Below are 19,649 nucleotides of genomic sequence, written 5' to 3'. Positions count from 1 at the left end.
AGTGTAAATAAGGACTAAAATGTATAATAGGTAATGTGAAATAGGAAGAAAAGGGGCAAACGGGAAGGAAGTGGGAGGGCTAGGGGAAAGAATAGAAGGGAATGGGATTAATATGAGAAAATGGAAAAATAGGAACAAAATCTTTGTAAACAGGGAGGAATGGAGGGGCTGAAGGGAGGGGTGGGCAAGGTTGAAAAATAAGAACCAAGAGAGACTATGTAAAGGTGCAAATTTCCAATGATGAATGTTATTATATTGTATACCTAAAATGTACCATTGATTAGAATGATTAATCGATAATGCAAAATAGGAAGAAAAGGTCCAAAGTGGTAGGGGTAGTGTGAGGGGCAGAGGAAAGGAAAGAAGGGAAAGGAAAAATGATGAGAAATGGAAAAAATGGAAATAAAGTCTTTGTAAATAGGGAAGGGTGGAGGGGGTGAAGGGAGGGCTAGGAATGGGGAAAAAGTAAGAACCAAGATGCATTATGTAAAGGTACAATTCCCAGTGAGAAATTTAATTGTGTTGTATACCTACAATGTACCAATAAAAGAATTTAATAAAGTGCAAAAAAAAAAAAGAAGACAACTTATGTTTAACATATGGCAAATTGACACTGGCAGAAAGTCTGTTATATAGATATTAGTACAGGATTCACCAAAGGCGTCTTTGAAGAAATGGGAGGTGAGTTAGATCTTGTGCATTTGATTAGATATGCACATTCAAGGGAAAAGAAATAGGCTAGGAAGGCATGTAGGGGAGAATATGCACAGATAATAAGACCATTCAACTTTCAAAAGTTAAGAGCTTTTGTCTCAATACCATGGCCCAATTAATGAATATCTAAGTGCTTAGAGGAAGAATTTTAACTTTATCCTAGGTTAGTAAGGGCTTGTGATCTGGGGAGTAGCAACATGAAGAGTGTTTTACAAGTTGAGTCTGATAATTTGAGTAGAATATAGTAGTAGGGGATTACAGAACAAACCTCAAAGCATGTAATTTCACGGCACGTCTTTTAGCCTTTATTTGATATACAGGATTACTTGCCAGTATAAGATTAAAAACTAAACTTCAGTTTGCAGTTTATTAGTGTTTCTACAAGTAAAATACTTCAAAACTTCTATAAAGAAGGTTTATAAGGGTAAAGAGGCAATTCGAAGATAGACAAAAAAAGGAATGCTGAACTCTTCTTAGATTAAGTTATAGAAGTAAAAGAAGTAACCCGAAACTCTGGATTTGTAATTATCATTTTTCACTGCCCTACTTACATAGCTGAAGTCTGTATATAATGCGGGAAAAGTCTAAATGAGCAATTGGTAAGAAATATCAGATCCTGCACATGTCAGTTGCTCAGAAGCACTCACTTCCCAGCAGCAAGATAAAATAATATTCTGTGAGAGGTTATTATAAAAAGATTTATGTTTTTAATAAAATACAGCACTTCTTACCTTCATAATCCCACAGTTCATTGAAAGGCTTTCCTGGTTCTCCAAGTGGGGCTGGGGGATCATTGAAAAATGGAGCATGAACTTCCATCATTATTCCTCCGTCACCTGGATTCAGCCTGACAAGCACTGGCTCATGCTTCACTGGAAAACCATCCCAAGTGTGTTCAATTCTAAAATCCATCTGAAGACTGGAAAGCAAGGAACATATTAAAAGAAACAACAATACACACACAATTTCTTTAGTTATAAAGGAAAAGAAATTTTTAATGTGAACTAATAGACAGGAAGGCAACAGAGCTACAAGGAAAGGGTACCAGGAGCCAAAGCACCATCTGTATTGTGGCAAACCATGGTTCTGAGTTCTATTCTAGAATAAGTAGTTGGATCTTAAAAACTTTAAGACATTTGGTCTAGATTCAACTCTAGTTTTCTCATGAAGAGTGCACCAAAACCAGTTTTTAAGAATGTAATTATGCCTGCTGCAGAAATTGTTAATACAATTAACTATAAGTATTGTGAGTTTATATTTTCTTTCTTTTATCCTATTGTATGCAGGGGTCTGAGTTACTGGATCCTCAGGGAATTAAGACCTTTATAATAAAATTCAACTTGATTAAAAACTAAAAATTATTAGAATTATTAACACTTGTTTTGTGGCTAAAAACCAAGAGGGAAGGAAGAAACTCCAACATTTGAAAGACAGTAGAATTCAATTTTATGTTCATTTGTCCCACTGTATATACTATTTTTGCATTTCTAATATTTGACATTTCAACTGTTAAAAGACCATTTCCTTGGTTAATTTCTTCTCTCCAGCTGAAAACTGAGAACAGAATCTACTATCATTTAAACTTTGAAATCAACTAAGAATATATGAAACAAACACACTGCTTCCATTTTAAATTGTTTTCCTAAGGATTCAATGGAAGGTATGGTATTAGATCAGTAAAATTACATTTTGTTGATCCAGCATTTTACAAACATTGTTTCATTTAATTTCACTACTGACTGGCGTAGGAGATATTATTATCCTCATACAAATGAAGAAACATATCAGTCCAAGGTCATTTGATTAACATAACTAGAAACTGAACGAAGATCAGCCATTCAGAAATGTGCAAGAAGATGAAAACTTTATGTTAGGATTGATGGATTCTCCAAATTATACTTGTCTTGTCCAGTAGATAATCCTGACTTAGTACTGATGATATCTCCAAACTCTAATTTCTCTTACCTGAAATTTTTTAATGCAGTCCCATGCTTCATAATGTTATTTTATTGCAAATGATGAAGCAATTACATTTTCAATACATTTAATTCAGTGAATATGTATCTTATTGTTACTATATACTAAATAGTGGGAGGACCACATACAAAAGGTTTGTGTTACATAATGAGTCCAAGATCTCTGCAATCCCTTCTAAAGTATCTAGTTTTTGCTAATTTTCATGTTTCAACAAATTTTAATAGATAAGCTCTTAAATAGTTCTGGTGTTGCAACTCATTTGTAGAAACTCATAGAATTTCAGAGGAAATGTTTAGTAGTTCATATTCTTCACTACTGAAATAAGCTCAATGAGTGATAAAACTATAAAGTGATTCATAACATGTGGAATATAGTCTTAATTTTTATGGAATAAAATGCCTTAATAAATTTCTGTTCTTTAGCTGAAGTAGATCAACAAAAATAAATGTATAATCCTCCATCACAAATTTTGACCATACTAAGTATCCTTTTGCAGCATATAGGAAGAAATAAGAATAAATCAAGATATTAGAAATACTGATTAACTCTAACTCTGGTGCCAAAATACTCAAAGACTATGCTATTCTCCTAATTTGGAGCTTAAGAATTCTTGACAATCCTGTCAAAATATACTCCATGAATAAGAAGGTTCTTGCATATTCACCTGTGCTTCATACCATTCCCCCAAAAGTGCCAAACACATTAAAAACTCAAAAAACTACATCTATCCAAAAATTAAAGACCCAATTCAAAAACAGGCAACTGAAATGAATAGACACCTCTCAGAAGAAGAAATATAAATGGTCAGTAAGTATATGATAAAGTGTTCAACATCTTTAGCCAGTAGAGAAATACAAATTAAAACAACATTCCATGCTAGATTTCATCTTACTCCAGAAAAAATGCCTATCATAAAGAATCCAAACAATAACAAATGCTGTTGAAGTTGATGAGGAAAAAGGAACACTTCTACAGTGTTGGTGGGAATGGGAATGTTTACTAAAACAACCACTATGGAAATACAGTAATACATGCATACCTGTGTTTACAGTAGCGCAACATATATAACATGAATCTTGGAAGACGTCTATACATCCATCAGTAGATGAATAGATAAAGAAAATATGAGGGCTGGGGATTTAGCTCAGTGGTTCTGCCGCCTGCCTTGAAAGCACAAGGACCCAAGTTCAATCCTCAGTATCAAAAAAAAAAAAAAGGAAAATATAATATTTATACACAAAGGAGTACTACTCAGCCATAACAAAGTATAAATGTGAGTCATTTGTAGGAAACTGGATGCATCTTAATACCATAATACTTAGTGAAATATATCAGACACAGAGCTTAAATATTGCTTGTTTTCTCTTATATGAGAAACACAATGTATAAATCATTTAAAGAGCAAAATAAAAAGGTAATAGAAAACAGGGAGGTAGTCCTTTTGAAAATGGGAAGGGGAACTAGAGATGGAGGGAGGAGGAATGAGGGAAAGGGAAGGGGAAGTGAAAAGGATTAAGATGAGATATGTACATGTACCAACTCCCTGAGATGAATGTATTCATTATGTATCACAAACATGTACAAACAAAAAGATCATTAAGAAGTACATGCAACTCATGTTTCAGACAAATAAGTAATTGTTTTTAATACAAAAAAGCTAGAAATCAATAAAGACCAACATCCCAATAGAGAAGAAGGTAAAACATAGGAACAATAAGTTCACAGAAAAAAATTGCAGAATATTCAACCTCACTTATAAGGGCAGAAAATCAAACCAAATTGACAATAAATTTTTGCTTAGATTGGCAGAGGTCAGAAAGTTTGATAACAGTGTGTCAGTGAGGAAACAGAAGGAAATCGTGCATTGCAACTGTGGGAAAATTAGTATAGTTTCTGTGAAGAGCAATGATCAATATCTATCAAATAAAAATGCACATTCTTTGACTCAAAAATTCTAGATCTAGGAGTTATTTCACCTGGACATAATCAAAATGATGTAAGTATAAGAATAGTTTTGTTTAGAATAACAAAATACTGGAAACAAGTTAAATACATTTGAGAAGACCAGCAAAGAAATTACACTATATTATACAATGAAATACAACATGGCTGTTAAAGTAGATGAGGCAGGTCTATATGTACATGCAAAATACATTGTGAAGTGAAAAAGCAAGGTGCAGAAATTATGCCTGTAACTAATAAAAAGCAAACTTATTTGCGTATGCACTTGCAATCCATGCACTATCTTAGGAAGCATATATAAGTAACCAGTGGAATGGCATTGGTTGATTTTATAGAAAATTATCTGCCTGAAATATAGAGAAACCCTTCTTTCAATTTTATTATTTTAACCTATTTTAATTTTATACTATGATAAATATGCATTAGTATTTAAAATACTTTAAAAGTATGTTTAAGGTTGAGTATCTTACATAATATGATATCTGAACATTTTGAAAAAGTTAAACTGAACATTATCAAGGTGATCACCATCCTGTTATGCGCTTCTAATATTGGTTGTTGAGACTTTCCTAAAATACTGTCATTGATCTGTATTTTTTTCATTTTTAACCCTATTCTTCAAATTACTCTTTCATCAAAGAAAGTAAAAAAAGAATAATTTTTCAATTACCTTCATTTCTTTCTCTTTACTATGGAAAGACCTTTAAAGAAAATAAAAGGAGACAGAGCTTCAGAACATGAAGAGGACAGGGGAAAAAATAACCAATAAAGTTTAAAAGAAGGAAGTTTGAACTATTTTCAAGGAAAATTTCCAAATTGTTCTATTCACAAAGAGTCCTCTGGTTTTTCTACGGAAATTATTTTTCAGTTTGCACGCGCCCCTGCCCCATCCACTTCTGAGAAACGGAGGAATGAAGAACGTGGCCTGAAAGTGGAAGTAACCTGGGCCAGTAGGAAGCACAAGAAAAGTCTAATATTTTTCAGGAAAAACCTTCACGACAAGATCGGGCGACAGTGAAAGGAATGAGAGTGAAGCGAGCATAGGAAGAGCACGCAGACCCAGGACTGGAAGCTCTTCTCAGACCTGCCCAGGCCGGCTGGGTTTTCGCGGCAGAGGTCCTCGGAGAAGGTTCGGTTTTAGGCTCCGCCCAGCTGCCGCATCTTCTGGAGGAGGGACCAGGAGGGCGGAATCAGAGAGCCTTGATTTTTCTAGGAAAGAAAAACGTTAAAGGGCCACCGTTGACCACTGAAGACTTTTAGTCATTCCACTTAGGTCTGAGAGTCTTTCTAGAAGAAGGAAGTGTAATTCGCCAATATAAATGCTGCACAAGAATTTGAAATTCAACTGTCAATCATTAAAATAACAATAGAACGGGTACAGCAATAATTCATTTATTGCAGCTAAAAGCTAACTAGCCATATAGACAAAAACTATAAATTATATTAGGCTAGTTATAAATTACATTATACTCTGGGGAGGCATATACATAAAGGTTAACAATTGTGACATTTGGAACCATACTTTCTGGGTTCAAAACCCAACTCAGGCACTTTTTAACTGTATGATCAGATTTGAACTTTTCTTAAACTTCCCCACTTAGCATTCATAGTGCTGTGCACCTAGTACTAGGTGCTCAATGCCAACTGATTGAATACAGTAATATTAGTGAAATCTGACAATAGTTTTCAACCTATATAATTTCCAAAGGTCTCTATTACACAAAAGTATCTAATATAAAAACATGAAATAGTCCCTTGAGAATAAACAAATACTAAGTACTTTTCTTTTCCATTTCTCATTTCTTGTACTCCATTTGCATCCATGAATATTCACTGAATTTTTTAATGCCTTATCAGACATTCTTTCAACCTTTATTGTGCTCAAGTTTTATAATGGAGACTGGAGACAAATTTCAAAACAGCATGATGGTAAGGACTGCAGGAAGAAATCTTAACTGACTGCTAAGGTAACATGTACCTTTGGGAAAAGTAGATAGAAAACTTGAGAAGATTTATAAAACACTACAAAGGCTACTTCAAGGATAAAATTTTTATTAATTTTGAAAATACTTCATTAAAATTCAAACAGTAAATTCTTGAAACAACACCCACAAAAACAAAAAAACCTTTGTTGACTTTGACCATAATCATATAAGCCAAATAATTCAAATGAAGCAAAAAAATTCCCATTTTAGTAATGAATTTACACAAAAACCACTCATTTATATCAGAAGGCACTGTTTATTTTCATCTACACTAATATATCTTATCAACTTTGAAGGTAAATGTAGAGTTGAATTAATGCTACTTGTTGAATGACAATACATAATGTTCAACTGTGGAAGTTGCAAGCAAGTCCTCAGGGAGACAGTAAGAAGTTCATGAAGAAAAAAATCCAACAATGAATTTCAAAACAACTGGAGCTTACACATTTAATTTTCCCTTCTCGTAAGTTTTACTATTAATTTCATGGCCATTAAAATCCAAAACAATTTCAATGTTAATGAACTCAAAGCTAAATTAAACCTTTTCATGATTATTACCTACACGTGCATATTTCTCAGCTAGCCTTTAGGGGAAAGTGACCATTTCACTTTCCTAATCAAGTACAGTATAGAGTAAGGTCCAAAACAAGTCCTCAAATACCTAATTGAGCATATTTTAAATATTTGTTAATACATCTTGCCAGCATTCCTTTATATGACATCATGAGTAAAGGCTAAAAAAATTTAAACTTCTTAAACTGTTAAACAGAAAGCCAAAGCAAGCTGTATCTATGACATGTTTTAGTGAAACTTTTATTTCAATCCATAAAAACACAATCTATTAAAAAATAATAAAACCAGTGGCTGGCTTGAATTTAACATTTCCAGTGTTCATGTTGTCATTTCTTCAATGTTATATGTATTTAAAAATTTATAGGACAGGGTATTTAGCTCAGTGGTTCCACTGCCTGCCCTGCAAGTGCAAGGACTCGAATTTGATCCCTGATACCAAAAAAAAAAAATTATAAGTTTTAAACCCAGACAAAATTAATTTTTAAAACTGGGAATTCCGATCTATCCACAAATTTATATTTTACTTTTTTCTTGAGAAAATGTAACTTTTCCTTCTATGTGAAGAAACAAACATCTCTGAAGTAACTGCTAAATTTGCAAGATCTTTACGTACTTCTATCCTCACGGAATATTATCATAGTTACATTTCAACAGTTGTATCCTTTCTCTAAAGACCGACGAGGGGCAGGACAGTGCTTATGTTCTGGACACGACCAGGTTCATACCCAGATATACTGCACAGGGACAGCTTAGACCGGGGCTTCTGAGGAAGCCAGTCCGGGCGGCCCCGTGGCCGTACAAAGCACATTTCTACCCACCCTCTTTGGCCAGTGGGCTCTCTTAGTTCAGAAATGCTGAGTATATTAGCAAACAAAGATACGAAGGGATTTTTACCTAATGCTCTACTCATGTTACATTTTAGAGGAGGATTAAAAAGAAAAAGATGCTGGGCCGCACCACCTGGGTGTAGGCACTGTTCAGCCGGGTTGCCCGCCGCGCCCAGCCTGTGGCTCAGCGCGCTGTCGACCAGATTCTCACGGATCCACCCATCACTTGACAGATAGCCAATAGTATGCTAGGGCCGTAAAAAGCGCGATGACGTAGCGCTGACGCTCGCGTGATGACGGAGGCGGCGTCACCGTCTCCAAGGAGCGGTCTGGGGCACCGGTTTCAAAGTCGCAGGGCGGGCCCGGTGGACTTCCGCTGCTGGCCCGGGCTTCCCCGCAGTCCTGTGGTCGCCCCCCAGCTCCTCTGGGGACGTTTCCAACAGACTGCCCTCCTTCCGGCTGCCTCTGCGCTCACCTAGGTGGCCCGACAAGACTCCGGGTGAACCACAGGACACCTCAATCGACCCTCGTCCCCTTTTCAGGAGGCTGGGATTCGGTTGAACCGAATTCACTTAGCACGTGCCGGCCAACTGAAATCTGAAGTCTCCTCCGCTGGCCAGGTACCCGCGCGGGAGACGGAAGCGCAGCAGGACTGCGACGCTGCGTGGGTGGGATGCTGATTACAACCCTGGCCGAACTGCTGCTTGACAACCTCCGAGTGTTGCTTAGTTTTTTATTTTCCTGCACTGGGAGCTCCGGGGTTTTTTTTAGAGGAAAGAGAAGGGTGGTGAAAGCGCCAAACAAAAATTAGATCGAAATGGCCACAGAAATCGACTTTCTGAGAGACCAAAGTAAGCTCCATATTCCTTTATTGAGAATTTGTATATAATGTTTGATGTCGTCATTGTTAACCAGCGAATGTGTTTTGAATACCTTTTGGACCCCAGTCAGGAAATCTGTAAAAACTTAAAAGAACTTAGCTGCGTAAAAAGCTTAGTGATATACCTGAAGATATGCATGTACTTAAGCAGAAACGTTTGGTAAATGCTTGTAGGTTTCGTAAGCTCACATCTACTAGACACTGAGCATGTTTGTTATGCTCTACTTGTACTCTGAAGAAATTAGAGTGCTAATGGCCAGAAAGAGTTTCCAAGTCTGCAGTTAAGAGCCTTAGAGGCACAGCTCTGGCCATTTGTTTAAAAGATGTTTACTGAGCTGCTCCCGTTTTTGTTATATGCCAGGCCCAATACAAACCTAGCTGCAACAGAGATGAAGTCTTACCCTCCAAGAATTTGGGGAAGGAAACATGTAAATCCTGTAAATACACTGAAGTGGCACCAACTGCTAAAGTTTCTTCGTAGGGTCGTTGGAATTATTAAATAAACATTAAAGTACGTAAGGATTTAGGATAGTGTCTGACACATTGTGCTAAACAAATATGAACTATTACAGGTTGAATATTAAACTGTGGTCAAGGAAAGTGCCATTTGGACTGAAAGTTGAAGTCTGTATGAGTTTACTATATAGAGAACTGTATAGGTATCCTAAGTAGAAAAGTATGCATTTGCAACATGGAAAGGATTAGGAATATGCTTTGTTTAAAGACTTGTAGCCAGGTTGGCTAGAATGGAATATGAAGGTTTATATAGGGAAATGGCAAGAGGTGCTGAATGGGGTTAGATGGTGAAAGGCCTTGTCGTCATGGTAAATAATTCACTTGGAAGTATCATGATCAAACTGGTTTAGAAAGCCCAGATCTGGCTATTCCGAGGAATATGCATTGTTGCACAGTGCATGTAGGTAACTACTATTATCATCCAGGAAAGAACTGAACTAAAGTAGATGCAGTGAGATTGCAGGTCAGGAGATTTGAGAGAAAGAGGAAGAGAACAACTCTCAAGGTTTTGACTTGAGCAATAGGGAGGGTAGGAAAAAGGTGTTAGTTCTGTTTTGGAACCTTTAAAGACCGCTGGTTAAGAACTCAGTTTCTATATTAGTCTATGTGGCCATATATCCTCTGTCTACCTTGGTGCAAGTCTTCGCCATGTCTTACTTCTTCTTACTTCGCGTTTGTCTTACTTCTCTATGCTTCAGTTTTCTCATTTATAAAGTGAATATAAGGACCCTCATGGAGTTGTGAAACTTAAATGAGTTGCAGTAAGACCTTTTGCACCATGTCTGACGTATTAGGTACACAGTATGTATGTATGTATGTATATATATATATAAATGTATATACAGATTATGTGTACATATCTATATCATCTAAAATACTTGACGGCAGTATAACATTAGCATTGTTTCTTAGGTTTGAAGTGAGAGTAACTTCATCCCATAGGACGACTAACTGTCCACCATCTAATGGTGTGGGTCAGGAATTGCATGGTGAGGAGTTTAGCTAAGTTGAGGAGGGTACCTGAATTTAAGAAAGAATGAATTTTAGAAGAATGAGCCAGCCAGAATTCTTAGATATACTAAGAATCCAAATACTAGAGAAATCTAAATACTAGAGAAAACCAAGTAAGACAATTGAAGAGTAGTAACTTCTTTCTTGAAAAATGAGTGGTAGTTCACCGGAAGACAAGTGAAGTGAAAGTAGGGAATGTCAAGCAGAAGGAGCAGAAACAGCAAGGTTCAAAGGCTTGAGATAACTTTTTCAGGAAATTGGAGCGTGGAATGGTAGTATTTGCCTTAAGTGATAAGAGTGTTGGGTCTCTGTGACTCCCTCCTTTTTTCCTTTAACTGGACCTTGTATTCCAGCTAAAGTGCTGGGTTGGAACACCAGCTCAGATTTAGATAGATGGCTTTCGTCCTCCTGCTTGCCTCTGACCTTCTCTACGTTGACTCCTGTTGATCTTGATCACCTCCTTTTAATCCTTCCATTTGGATTTGGTAGCCTAGCTCAAAACAGTATATTTGTTTTGCTGTTTCTCAGATGACACTTCTACATGATTTTATGTCTGATAATTTGTTTCAGGTGTTTCAGCACCTTTACACCCAACAAGGCTTCTGGTAGAGTGAACTTCTGTCATGTTTGCAGTGTATTTTATTTCCACTTCCATCTGGAAAAGGAGATCTGACAGGGAGATCTCCTTAGGGACCTGGTCAAAGAGAGCCTTGTATATAAATCTGGGAACAAAGTATTCATTCCTGTAGGTATTGGTAGGGATGTACTTATTTTTTCTTTTCACTCTCTCAAGTGTCTTTTAGAGAGAAGTTTCAAATTTTGTTTTTTTATGAGTTGCACTTTGATGAATATGTGCATTTCGTGTCATATCTAGAAAGTGATTACCAAACCCACAGCTATGAGATTTTCTTCTGTTTTCTTTCTAGAAGTTTTGTTTAGGTTTTACATTTAGATGTTGGGTGCTGTGTCTCATGTATGTTTCTTTTCTTTGATGTGAATAAATATGTAGCCTTACGTCTACTCAGAGTTCTTGGTTTAATTCTGGACCTTCTTTTCCATTGTCCATGCCACTCCTGTTTAATTTGGGGGTTTTGTCTTGCAGTTACTCTTCAACGCAGAGGGTTGTCCTGGAAAAATTTCAGCTGATTTTAGGAATTCTAAAGAATATGACTGCAGCTTGTCTTCCCAAGTCTTTTCAATTCTAGTGTAGGAATTACAAAAAAAATCTTTTTAAAAAAATTTCTTCTAACGTGAAGAGCAAGCCAGGAGACTGAAAATTCAATTTCATGAAATCGGAAAAATTGGTTCTTTGTAACTATTTTTTCCCCATGGGAAATAGTTGGCTTAGGTATATGAAAGGGACTAATTTTAAATTCTAAAATGATGTGTTGAAATTGATGATTCATCTTATTTAGAGAAGCAGTAGAAATTAGGCATTTTTCATTGACTATATCAAATATTTACTACTGTTTTCTAGTTTTTAAAAATTAAGCATTATCTAATGAACTTAAATTGATTTTTTTCCATTGTTTTCAGATCAAAGACTAAATGAAGTTCTTAGGCAGTACCAAATGGAAAAGTTTTCCAATTATTCATCTATTCAGGTATGTAAATTGATTAAAGTTTAGCAACTAGATTTAGTTGTTAGTATGTGTACATCAGTATGAAACTCTCATGTGAAGTTGCATATAACACTTTGAAATTTTGCTTACAACATGCATTGTTATAAGAGGAAAACTTGTTTTTGCTTAATGTACATAAATTCTATAGAAACTGCTTTTTTACTTCCAGGGTTGGAACTGATATTATATATGATGTTGAAATGTCTGAATCCTAATATAAGAATGCATTCAAGTTTTGAAAAATTCTAAAATTGTTTTTCAATATGTATTTAGTTACATACTGTAACGCTCAATTCTCATAAATTATGACAGAAACATATAACTCAAATAGTAAATAATGTATGGCATTATTTTAATATTTCTTTCCTTTAGTATCATGTTTTTATTTCAATATTGGATTCAAAAAAATTTTAACCAACAAGATACACTTATTGAAGGGGCCTGCATCATCAGATTTTAAAAGAAAAATAATGGCTCCTACAATATTAATGACTACTGAAGAAATAAGGAATGATTTGCTTTTGCATAATTGAATCATGTAATCAGAAATTCTTACAGTATAAAAATGAAGAAATTGTTTTTGAAGTGTTAAAAAGGAATAGTTTATTGTTGGCTTGAGTATGCTTATTATACATTTAATATATTTAATATAACTTTAATATATACTTAACATTAGTCTGTTGCTTTCTGTTTTGATTTCCAAACATGACTTAGTCCAGAGAGTCTTGTAGCTACCCTGTACTGTTCACTGATTGCCATATTATTTTCCTTACATTACTTTTTAATGAATACTTATCTAAAAATTGCAATAATAGTTGAATAGCCTTGTAAATTTTGCTAAGTTTGTTATGCTTTTTCTTCTACTGAATAGGTCTGAAAGAAAGATTCAAATAAAATACAGATTTTTTTAAAGCCCCAGAATATCTCTGGGGATTGTAGCATATCTGTTGGCAGCTATGGTTGACTTGATTATGAAAGATGGTTTTACCAGTAACACAGCAATAACTCTAGATAGCCCTTCAAATGGAATGAATAAATATAAAACACAATGCCAAAGACATATGAGTGGTTCTGGAGAGGAAAGACATTTACTTATTAAAAAAAATACTAATTTGTTCACTTTAATAAATTTTGAGTGCATGACTTATGCTAGGCACACTTTGGGGACAGAGCTATGAAAAGGGTAGACAAAGGAAGAAATATGAAAAGTAGGTAATTAAAATTACAAAATCCTACAAAGAAAAAAGCAGTCTTGTGATATAGTTATTTGTGGTGGTGTGATGATAAAGACTAATTTTTAGAAGAAAGGTGAGAGAAGACCTTCCAAGCTGTGACAGAAAGTGAAAAATGAGCCAAAGAAAGGACCAAGTGCCTTAAGCAGGAAAGAATTTGGCATGTCTTATGCAATGAGTAGGAGTTGATCCCAACTGTGAACAAATAATTGTTACATGAAAATTGCACTGAAAATTAAGAAATATAAGACTCAGTTGATAAGATATGACAACATACCTGTATTCTTTGAGTTGAATCAGATTGCTAGCATTCTAGACCACTGCTGTCCAGGAGGACTTTCTCTGATGATAGCAGTGTATAATTCTGTGCTGTCCAGTATGGTAGCCAGAAGTCACATGAAGTATTTGAACATTTAAAATTAGGCTGATAAAACTGAGGAAATGAATTTTTCATTTTCATTTTAAAAGAATGAAATTTAAATTTAAATAGTCATATATGCTTATTGCTATTGTATTGATTTGTATAGTTCTAAACCTGATAAATAATGCATATAAAATCTTGAAGAATTGATTTTACATTATCCTATAATGTTAGGATATTGATGATTTAACACCTTTTTGCAGAGTCCACTTGAAAGAGTTTAGAAATTCGTTGTGCTGTATATCAACTTGTACTGATAAATGATGAAAATCGGTCTCCTTAGGATTTGAAAGGATTAAGGGATTTGCTGAAACCTACATGCAAAAACATCTTCACATTATGCTAGTCTATATTTTCTTCCAAAGGATAGAGATGAGATGTTATTTACATATTTGATAGACAGTACTGACTAGAGCAAGAAGCAAAAAATAAAAATTCACATTTTAATTAGAATACTTAGTATATTATTTTGTTAATGGTATAAAGTGTCCAAGGAATTTATTTACTAACTACAACCCATTATTTTTACCTTTGTGTGTATGTATGTTACACTATCATCTCAGGAAATCATCTTTGGGGAGGGTACCGGGGATCGAACTCAGGACCTTGCTCTTGTAAGGCAGGCAGTGGCACCACTGAGCTAAATCCCCGGCCCCTCAGGAAATCATCTTAACATTAAAGATGAATAGATATTAATTGTACAAGACCAAATATTTTTGTGACTTAAGGTATATAAAATTCTATAAATATTTCTTCATCTCATTATTTGTCAATATTTAGAGACTATGAGAAGGATATTTATAAATACTTTCATAGTCAATTTCAGTCTCATTCTCCCAACTTGATTTTTTTCAATTACATCTTGAGTTATTAAGCAATGGAGTCTTTTTTTCTAAAAGTTTTACTAGCAAATGGGAAGGCATTACTAAGTCTGCATTTTATTTTTTCAAAGATTTGATTATCTATTGTTTGACTTACTATGGTTATTCTCTGAATCTTAGAAATTTAATGATTACTTTGAATTGTTGAGTTGCTCTGTTTTAGGTTTTTATTGCTTAATTTTTGAGCATTGTTTCTGAGAATTGTTTATTGATATTTATTGAGTAATACTTTTACGCAAGGAACTATGCCAGATGATTTAGTGATATGAAGATAAATAAGACTGTATCATAGGAACTTAAAAACTACTAACAATATGGGGTGAGACAAATATTGTAAAAGGCATACTCTTTATACCTTAAGAAATTGAAAACCAAATATGGGCATTAAGGGTTATAAAAGAAATAAAGTGGGAATATTGAGAAAAGTTTCTCAAGGATATAGCATATCTGATGGACACTGAAGATTAGGTAGGATTTCAAAAGAACTCAATTAGAAAACAAAAGAGAGAGTGGTGGGACACATTTTAAATGCACCAACATCATGAGAAGCCAAAGGAGTAAAAAAATGAGAGCTGTATTCAGGGATAAAGCATAGACCATCCTGGCAGAAAGTCAAGGAACATTGAACAAGAACTATACTTTAGACCAAGTGGCTTAACACATGTACATGAAACATACCAATAGCCACCACACAGTCTTCTTAATCACTGTAAACATTCTTCATAATAGATCCCAGCCTATCTCAGGCTCTTCCAAATAATTGAAGAGGATGGAACACTTTCAAGCTACCTTATTTCTTTTCTTTTCTCTTCTCTTCTCTTCTCTTCTCTCTTCTCCTCTTTTCTCTTTTCTTTTCTTTTCTTTTCTTTTCTTTTCTTTCTTTTTTTGTGGGACTAGGGATTGAATCCAGGATCTCACAACTAGGGATTGAATCCAGAATCTCACGAAGTTGCCCAGGCTAAGCTGCAATTTGTGATCCTCCTTCCCTAGCCTCTCAGAGTGATGGAATTATAGGCACGTGCCAATACACCTACCCAAACTAATTTGGAAAGCCAATACTACTCTAATACCAAAAGCCTGTTAAGGACAGTGTAAGACAAGATTTCAGGCCAATTTCTAATGACCATAGACAAAAAATATTAATGAAATAAATTCAACAGTACATTAAAGGGTTCAGAAGCTATGCCATCAAATGGGATTTATCCCTACAATGCAAGGCTAATTCAATATATGCAAATTGATAATTGTGATATAGTCCATTAACAGAATGAAGGATAAAAATCATCATCTTAACAGATACAAAAAGCATTTGACAAAAGTCAACATTGTTTCATGATAGACTCTCCAACAAATCAGTTACAGAAAGAACAACATGTCAACATCATAAAGGCGATAGATGACATGCTCTCAGTCAATATCACTCAACAGTGAAAAGCGGAAACAAAGCGAGAATCCCCACAACTGCTACTTCTACTAATCATATTACTGCAGGCTCTAGTGGAAGCAGTTGGACAAGAAAAAGAAACAAATGACATCCATATTAGAAATGAAGAAATGAAACTCTTTGCCATATCATGATCTTATATATAGAAAAATCTAAAAGTTCTGCCCCAAACTATAAGAAGAAATTAATAATTTTGGTGAAGTTGCAGGATATTAAATCTACATTAAATCTGTAGCATTTTAATTCACTAATAATGAACTATCTGAAAAAGAAATAAAACAACCTTATTTGCAATAGTATCAAAAAGAATAAAATACTTCGGAAAAATGTATTGAAGGGAAAACTATAAGACATTGACAACTATAAGACAATGATGAAAGAACTTTATAGTCCAAATGAAAAATACCCTATGTTCATGAATTAGAAACTTAATATTGTTAAAATATCCATACTACTTAAAGCAATCTATAGTATATGAGAATTCCAACGGCATTTTCATAAATATGGAAAAAATAATCCTAAAAAGACTGAATAGCTAGCATAATTCTGAGGAAGAGCAGACCTGGAGGCATCACACTTCACAATTTCAAGCATTATTCAAAGCTTTATTAACCAAGATAGCATGATACTGGTATAAAAATATTGATCAGTGGAACAAATAGCACAGAAATTAATTTACACATGTTTAATCAACTAATTATAACAGGTGCCAAGAATATATATTAAGGAAAAATAACCTTGAATAAATGGTGTTGAGAAATCTCAATATACACATACAGAATAATGAACATGGACTCATACTATAAAGAAAAAACATTTCAAAATGAATTAAATACTTAAATGTCAGACATGAATCCATAAAGATTACTGAAAACAGAAAGAAAGCTCCTTGACTTTGGTCTTGGCAAATAGTTTTTGGATATGACACCAAAAACATAGGCAACAGGGCCGGGGATTTAGCTCAGTGGTTCCACCACCTGCCTCACAAGTGCAAGGTCCCGAGTTCGATCCCCAGTACCAAAAAAAAAAAAAAACCCAAACAAATAAAACAAAACAAAAGCAATAATAAATAGTTTGGACTACAAAAATGTTTCTATAAAGCAGAAGAAACAGCAAAATGAAAAGCCAGTCTGTGTAATGGCAGAAAACCATATGAGGTATGATTGAAAAATGAAATGAATATTTAATTTTTTAAAAAATGTATTTCAGTAAAAGAAATTGTTATTAATCGCTCTCAAAATATTGCTCCTCACTTTAAACGCACTTATCAGTCTTACCACTTTCTGAAGCAGTTCTGCATGTCCTCTTTCCTGCGTGCCTAGTCGCGTTGTGTCTCCCTTGATGTCCTGAATTGATTGAAAATGTTTGCCTGTCAGGGTCATTGTGACTTTGGGGAAAAGTCAGAAATCACATGGTACCAGATCTGGTGATTAAGGTGAATGAGGACACACTGTAATATCTTTTTTTTAGGATAGAAATTTCTGTACCAGAAGTGATGTGTAACATGTGGAGGATAAAACCCTTTACCCAGACCATTTTTTATAAACATTGTTTCTTAAATAATATACCTTTGTAATATTCAGAGTTCACCATAGTATTTCTGGGTGCAAACTTGTTTGCACAATTCCATCAAGGGCAAAAACACAATCAGCATCATATTGATGTTGAATCTTGACTGACATTCTTTTTTCACAAGAAGAACTTGCTGATTTCCATTAAGAATCTGAACCTTGGTCTCTGGATCATAACCATAGACCCAAGTTTTAGCTCCTGTGATGACATTTCTTAAAAAATTGAAATCTGAGGGCCGGGGATTTAGCTCAGTGGTTCTGGCACCTGCCTCGAAAGCAGAAGGTCCCAAGTTCAATCCCCAGTACCAAAAAAAAAAAAAAAAGAAAAAAATTGAAATCTGAAACAACACATCACACAACTCCAACTAAATGCATTGTTTGTGATTTATGATTTATTGTACCATTTAAAACATACCTTCCCTCAAGCATTGCTCACAACTGACTGCACTGAACAAGTTGAAACTTTTCACACACTGTTACTGAGGTTCCATGCCCTGCTTCTCATATTGAAGATCCCTGTGTTTCGTGGGTGCCATGTGGCGACAGCGTTCACTGTAGTTTTTTATCATACCCTGTATTTAGTGAGTTAATGTAAATAACATATTATCTATATTTGCATTATAAAATTGCATCTGCATTGCAAACTATATGTCTATGACAAGTTAATATCCAAAATATGTAAGTAGCTCATACCACTAAGTAATAATAACTCAATTAAAAGTGGATAAAAGACCTTAATAGACATTTTCCAAAGAAGATATGAATATGATCAACAGATATATAACAAATCACTAGTCATAGGGAAATGTAAATCAAAACCTCAATGAAATATCATGTCATCAGATATCATGTCCTAACAGTAGGATGACTGTTACCAAAAAAATGAATGACAGGTGTTGAGAAAGACATGGAGAAATAGAGCTGTTGTACATTGTTGGTGGGAATATAAATTGGAATAGCCATTATGGAAAGAGTGTAGGGATTTCTAAAAAGCTTAAAAATAGCACTGTCCTATGATCAGAAATCTCACTTCTGGCTAAGTATCCAAATGAAATGCATGCCTATGTTCATTGGACCCTTATTCATAAGGACCAAAATATAGAAATACCCTGAGTCAATGATGGAAAACCTTTTGGATACCAAGTGCCAAACTGCAGCCCAAAACCCACTTATTTATCACAGTGTAACAACACTCCAATTAAACCTGAATACCAAAGTTTTAGTTTAGAAAAAAACAACTCTGCATTCACGTTTTTGTCTTAAAAGAAAAACACAATAACACATGTACCATAGGTTTGCCACCACTGGCCTAAGTGTTCATTGATAGATGAACAAGTAAAGAAAATATGCATGTTTTTCTCTTTCAAAATAAATCAGAGAAAAAAATAGTGCTGGTGTTTGAAGAAACTACTAAATTTTCTTTTTTAATGTTAATATTCTGATAACTTAGTATATTCTCATACTAGTCCTAATAATTATTAGATTATATGACTTTTTCTAGATAAATGGTCAAATTGTCTGTAAATGATAACATTGTATCTTTTTTTAATCTCTATATCTCCCCACACTGTGTTTATATTGGCTGAACTTTTATTATGATGTTGAATTTTTATAGTGATTGTGAGCAGCCTTGCATTATTACTGAATTTAATACAGTGCTTCTAGTTTTTACCATTGAGAATGGTAATTAAAGTAGGTTTCTTTCTGGTAGATGTTCTTATCATGTCAAGAAAAATTCTTCATATTTCTAATTTTCCAAGAAGTTTTATCATGTATGTGTGTTAAATATACCAAATGCATTTCAGTATCAATGAGCTGATTTTTAAATTTCACTCTTTTGAAATTACAGCAGTGGATTTTATAAAGTTGTAAAAATTTTAAGTGTATTTAATTTTAAACCACTGTCAGTTTTGGCTACAATGAGAAAGCATTTTAAGATGCATATTTTCTGTTACAGAAAACTATCCCCAAAGGAGATGGAGATGACACATTAGTAAACTCAGAAGTTGACCAAAGGTAAAGTATTACCAGAG

The 19,649-nt window shown here is 34.5% G+C and overlaps 2 protein-coding genes across 6 annotated transcripts in view; one reads left to right on the top strand and one right to left on the bottom strand.

Moving 5' to 3' along the window:
- The window catches only part of CUNH4orf33 (chromosome unknown C4orf33 homolog), a 59,825-nt gene extending 53,991 nt beyond the window's left edge, over window positions 1-5,834 (bottom strand). Inside the window, exons 1-4 of the mRNA XM_087193288.1 lie at window positions 5,738-5,834; window positions 5,324-5,354; window positions 3,731-3,884; window positions 1,446-1,633 (exon numbers count right to left, since the gene is read on the bottom strand). Of these exons, the coding sequence (XP_087049414.1) occupies window positions 1,446-1,633; window positions 3,731-3,786 (244 nt within the window). The 5' untranslated portion in view covers window positions 3,787-3,884; window positions 5,324-5,354; window positions 5,738-5,834. The remainder of the gene's footprint in view (window positions 1-1,445; window positions 1,634-3,730; window positions 3,885-5,323; window positions 5,355-5,737) is intronic.
- A 2,493-nt stretch (window positions 5,835-8,327) lies between these two features.
- Window positions 8,328-19,649, top strand: part of Sclt1 (sodium channel and clathrin linker 1) — a 181,687-nt gene continuing 170,365 nt past the window's right edge. For 4 of the 5 annotated variants that reach the window (XM_087193286.1, XM_087193283.1, XM_087193284.1 and 1 more), the window contains exons 1-3: window positions 8,328-8,889; window positions 11,982-12,049; window positions 19,574-19,632. In XM_087193286.1, the coding sequence (XP_087049412.1) occupies window positions 8,856-8,889; window positions 11,982-12,049; window positions 19,574-19,632 (161 nt within the window). In that variant the 5' untranslated portion in view covers window positions 8,328-8,855. The remainder of the gene's footprint in view (window positions 8,890-11,981; window positions 12,050-19,573; window positions 19,633-19,649) is intronic. The other variant, XM_087193285.1, reaches the window with a different exon arrangement.

This window comes from Heterocephalus glaber, unplaced genomic scaffold, assembly GCF_053883595.1.
Source record: "Heterocephalus glaber isolate CG9 unplaced genomic scaffold, H.glaber_assembly_v1.0 deba00001586, whole genome shotgun sequence".
Lineage (NCBI taxonomy): Eukaryota > Metazoa > Chordata > Mammalia > Rodentia > Bathyergidae > Heterocephalus > Heterocephalus glaber.
Note: the sequence above shows the minus strand (reverse complement) of the source record. Positions and strands in the feature narration are given on the sequence as shown.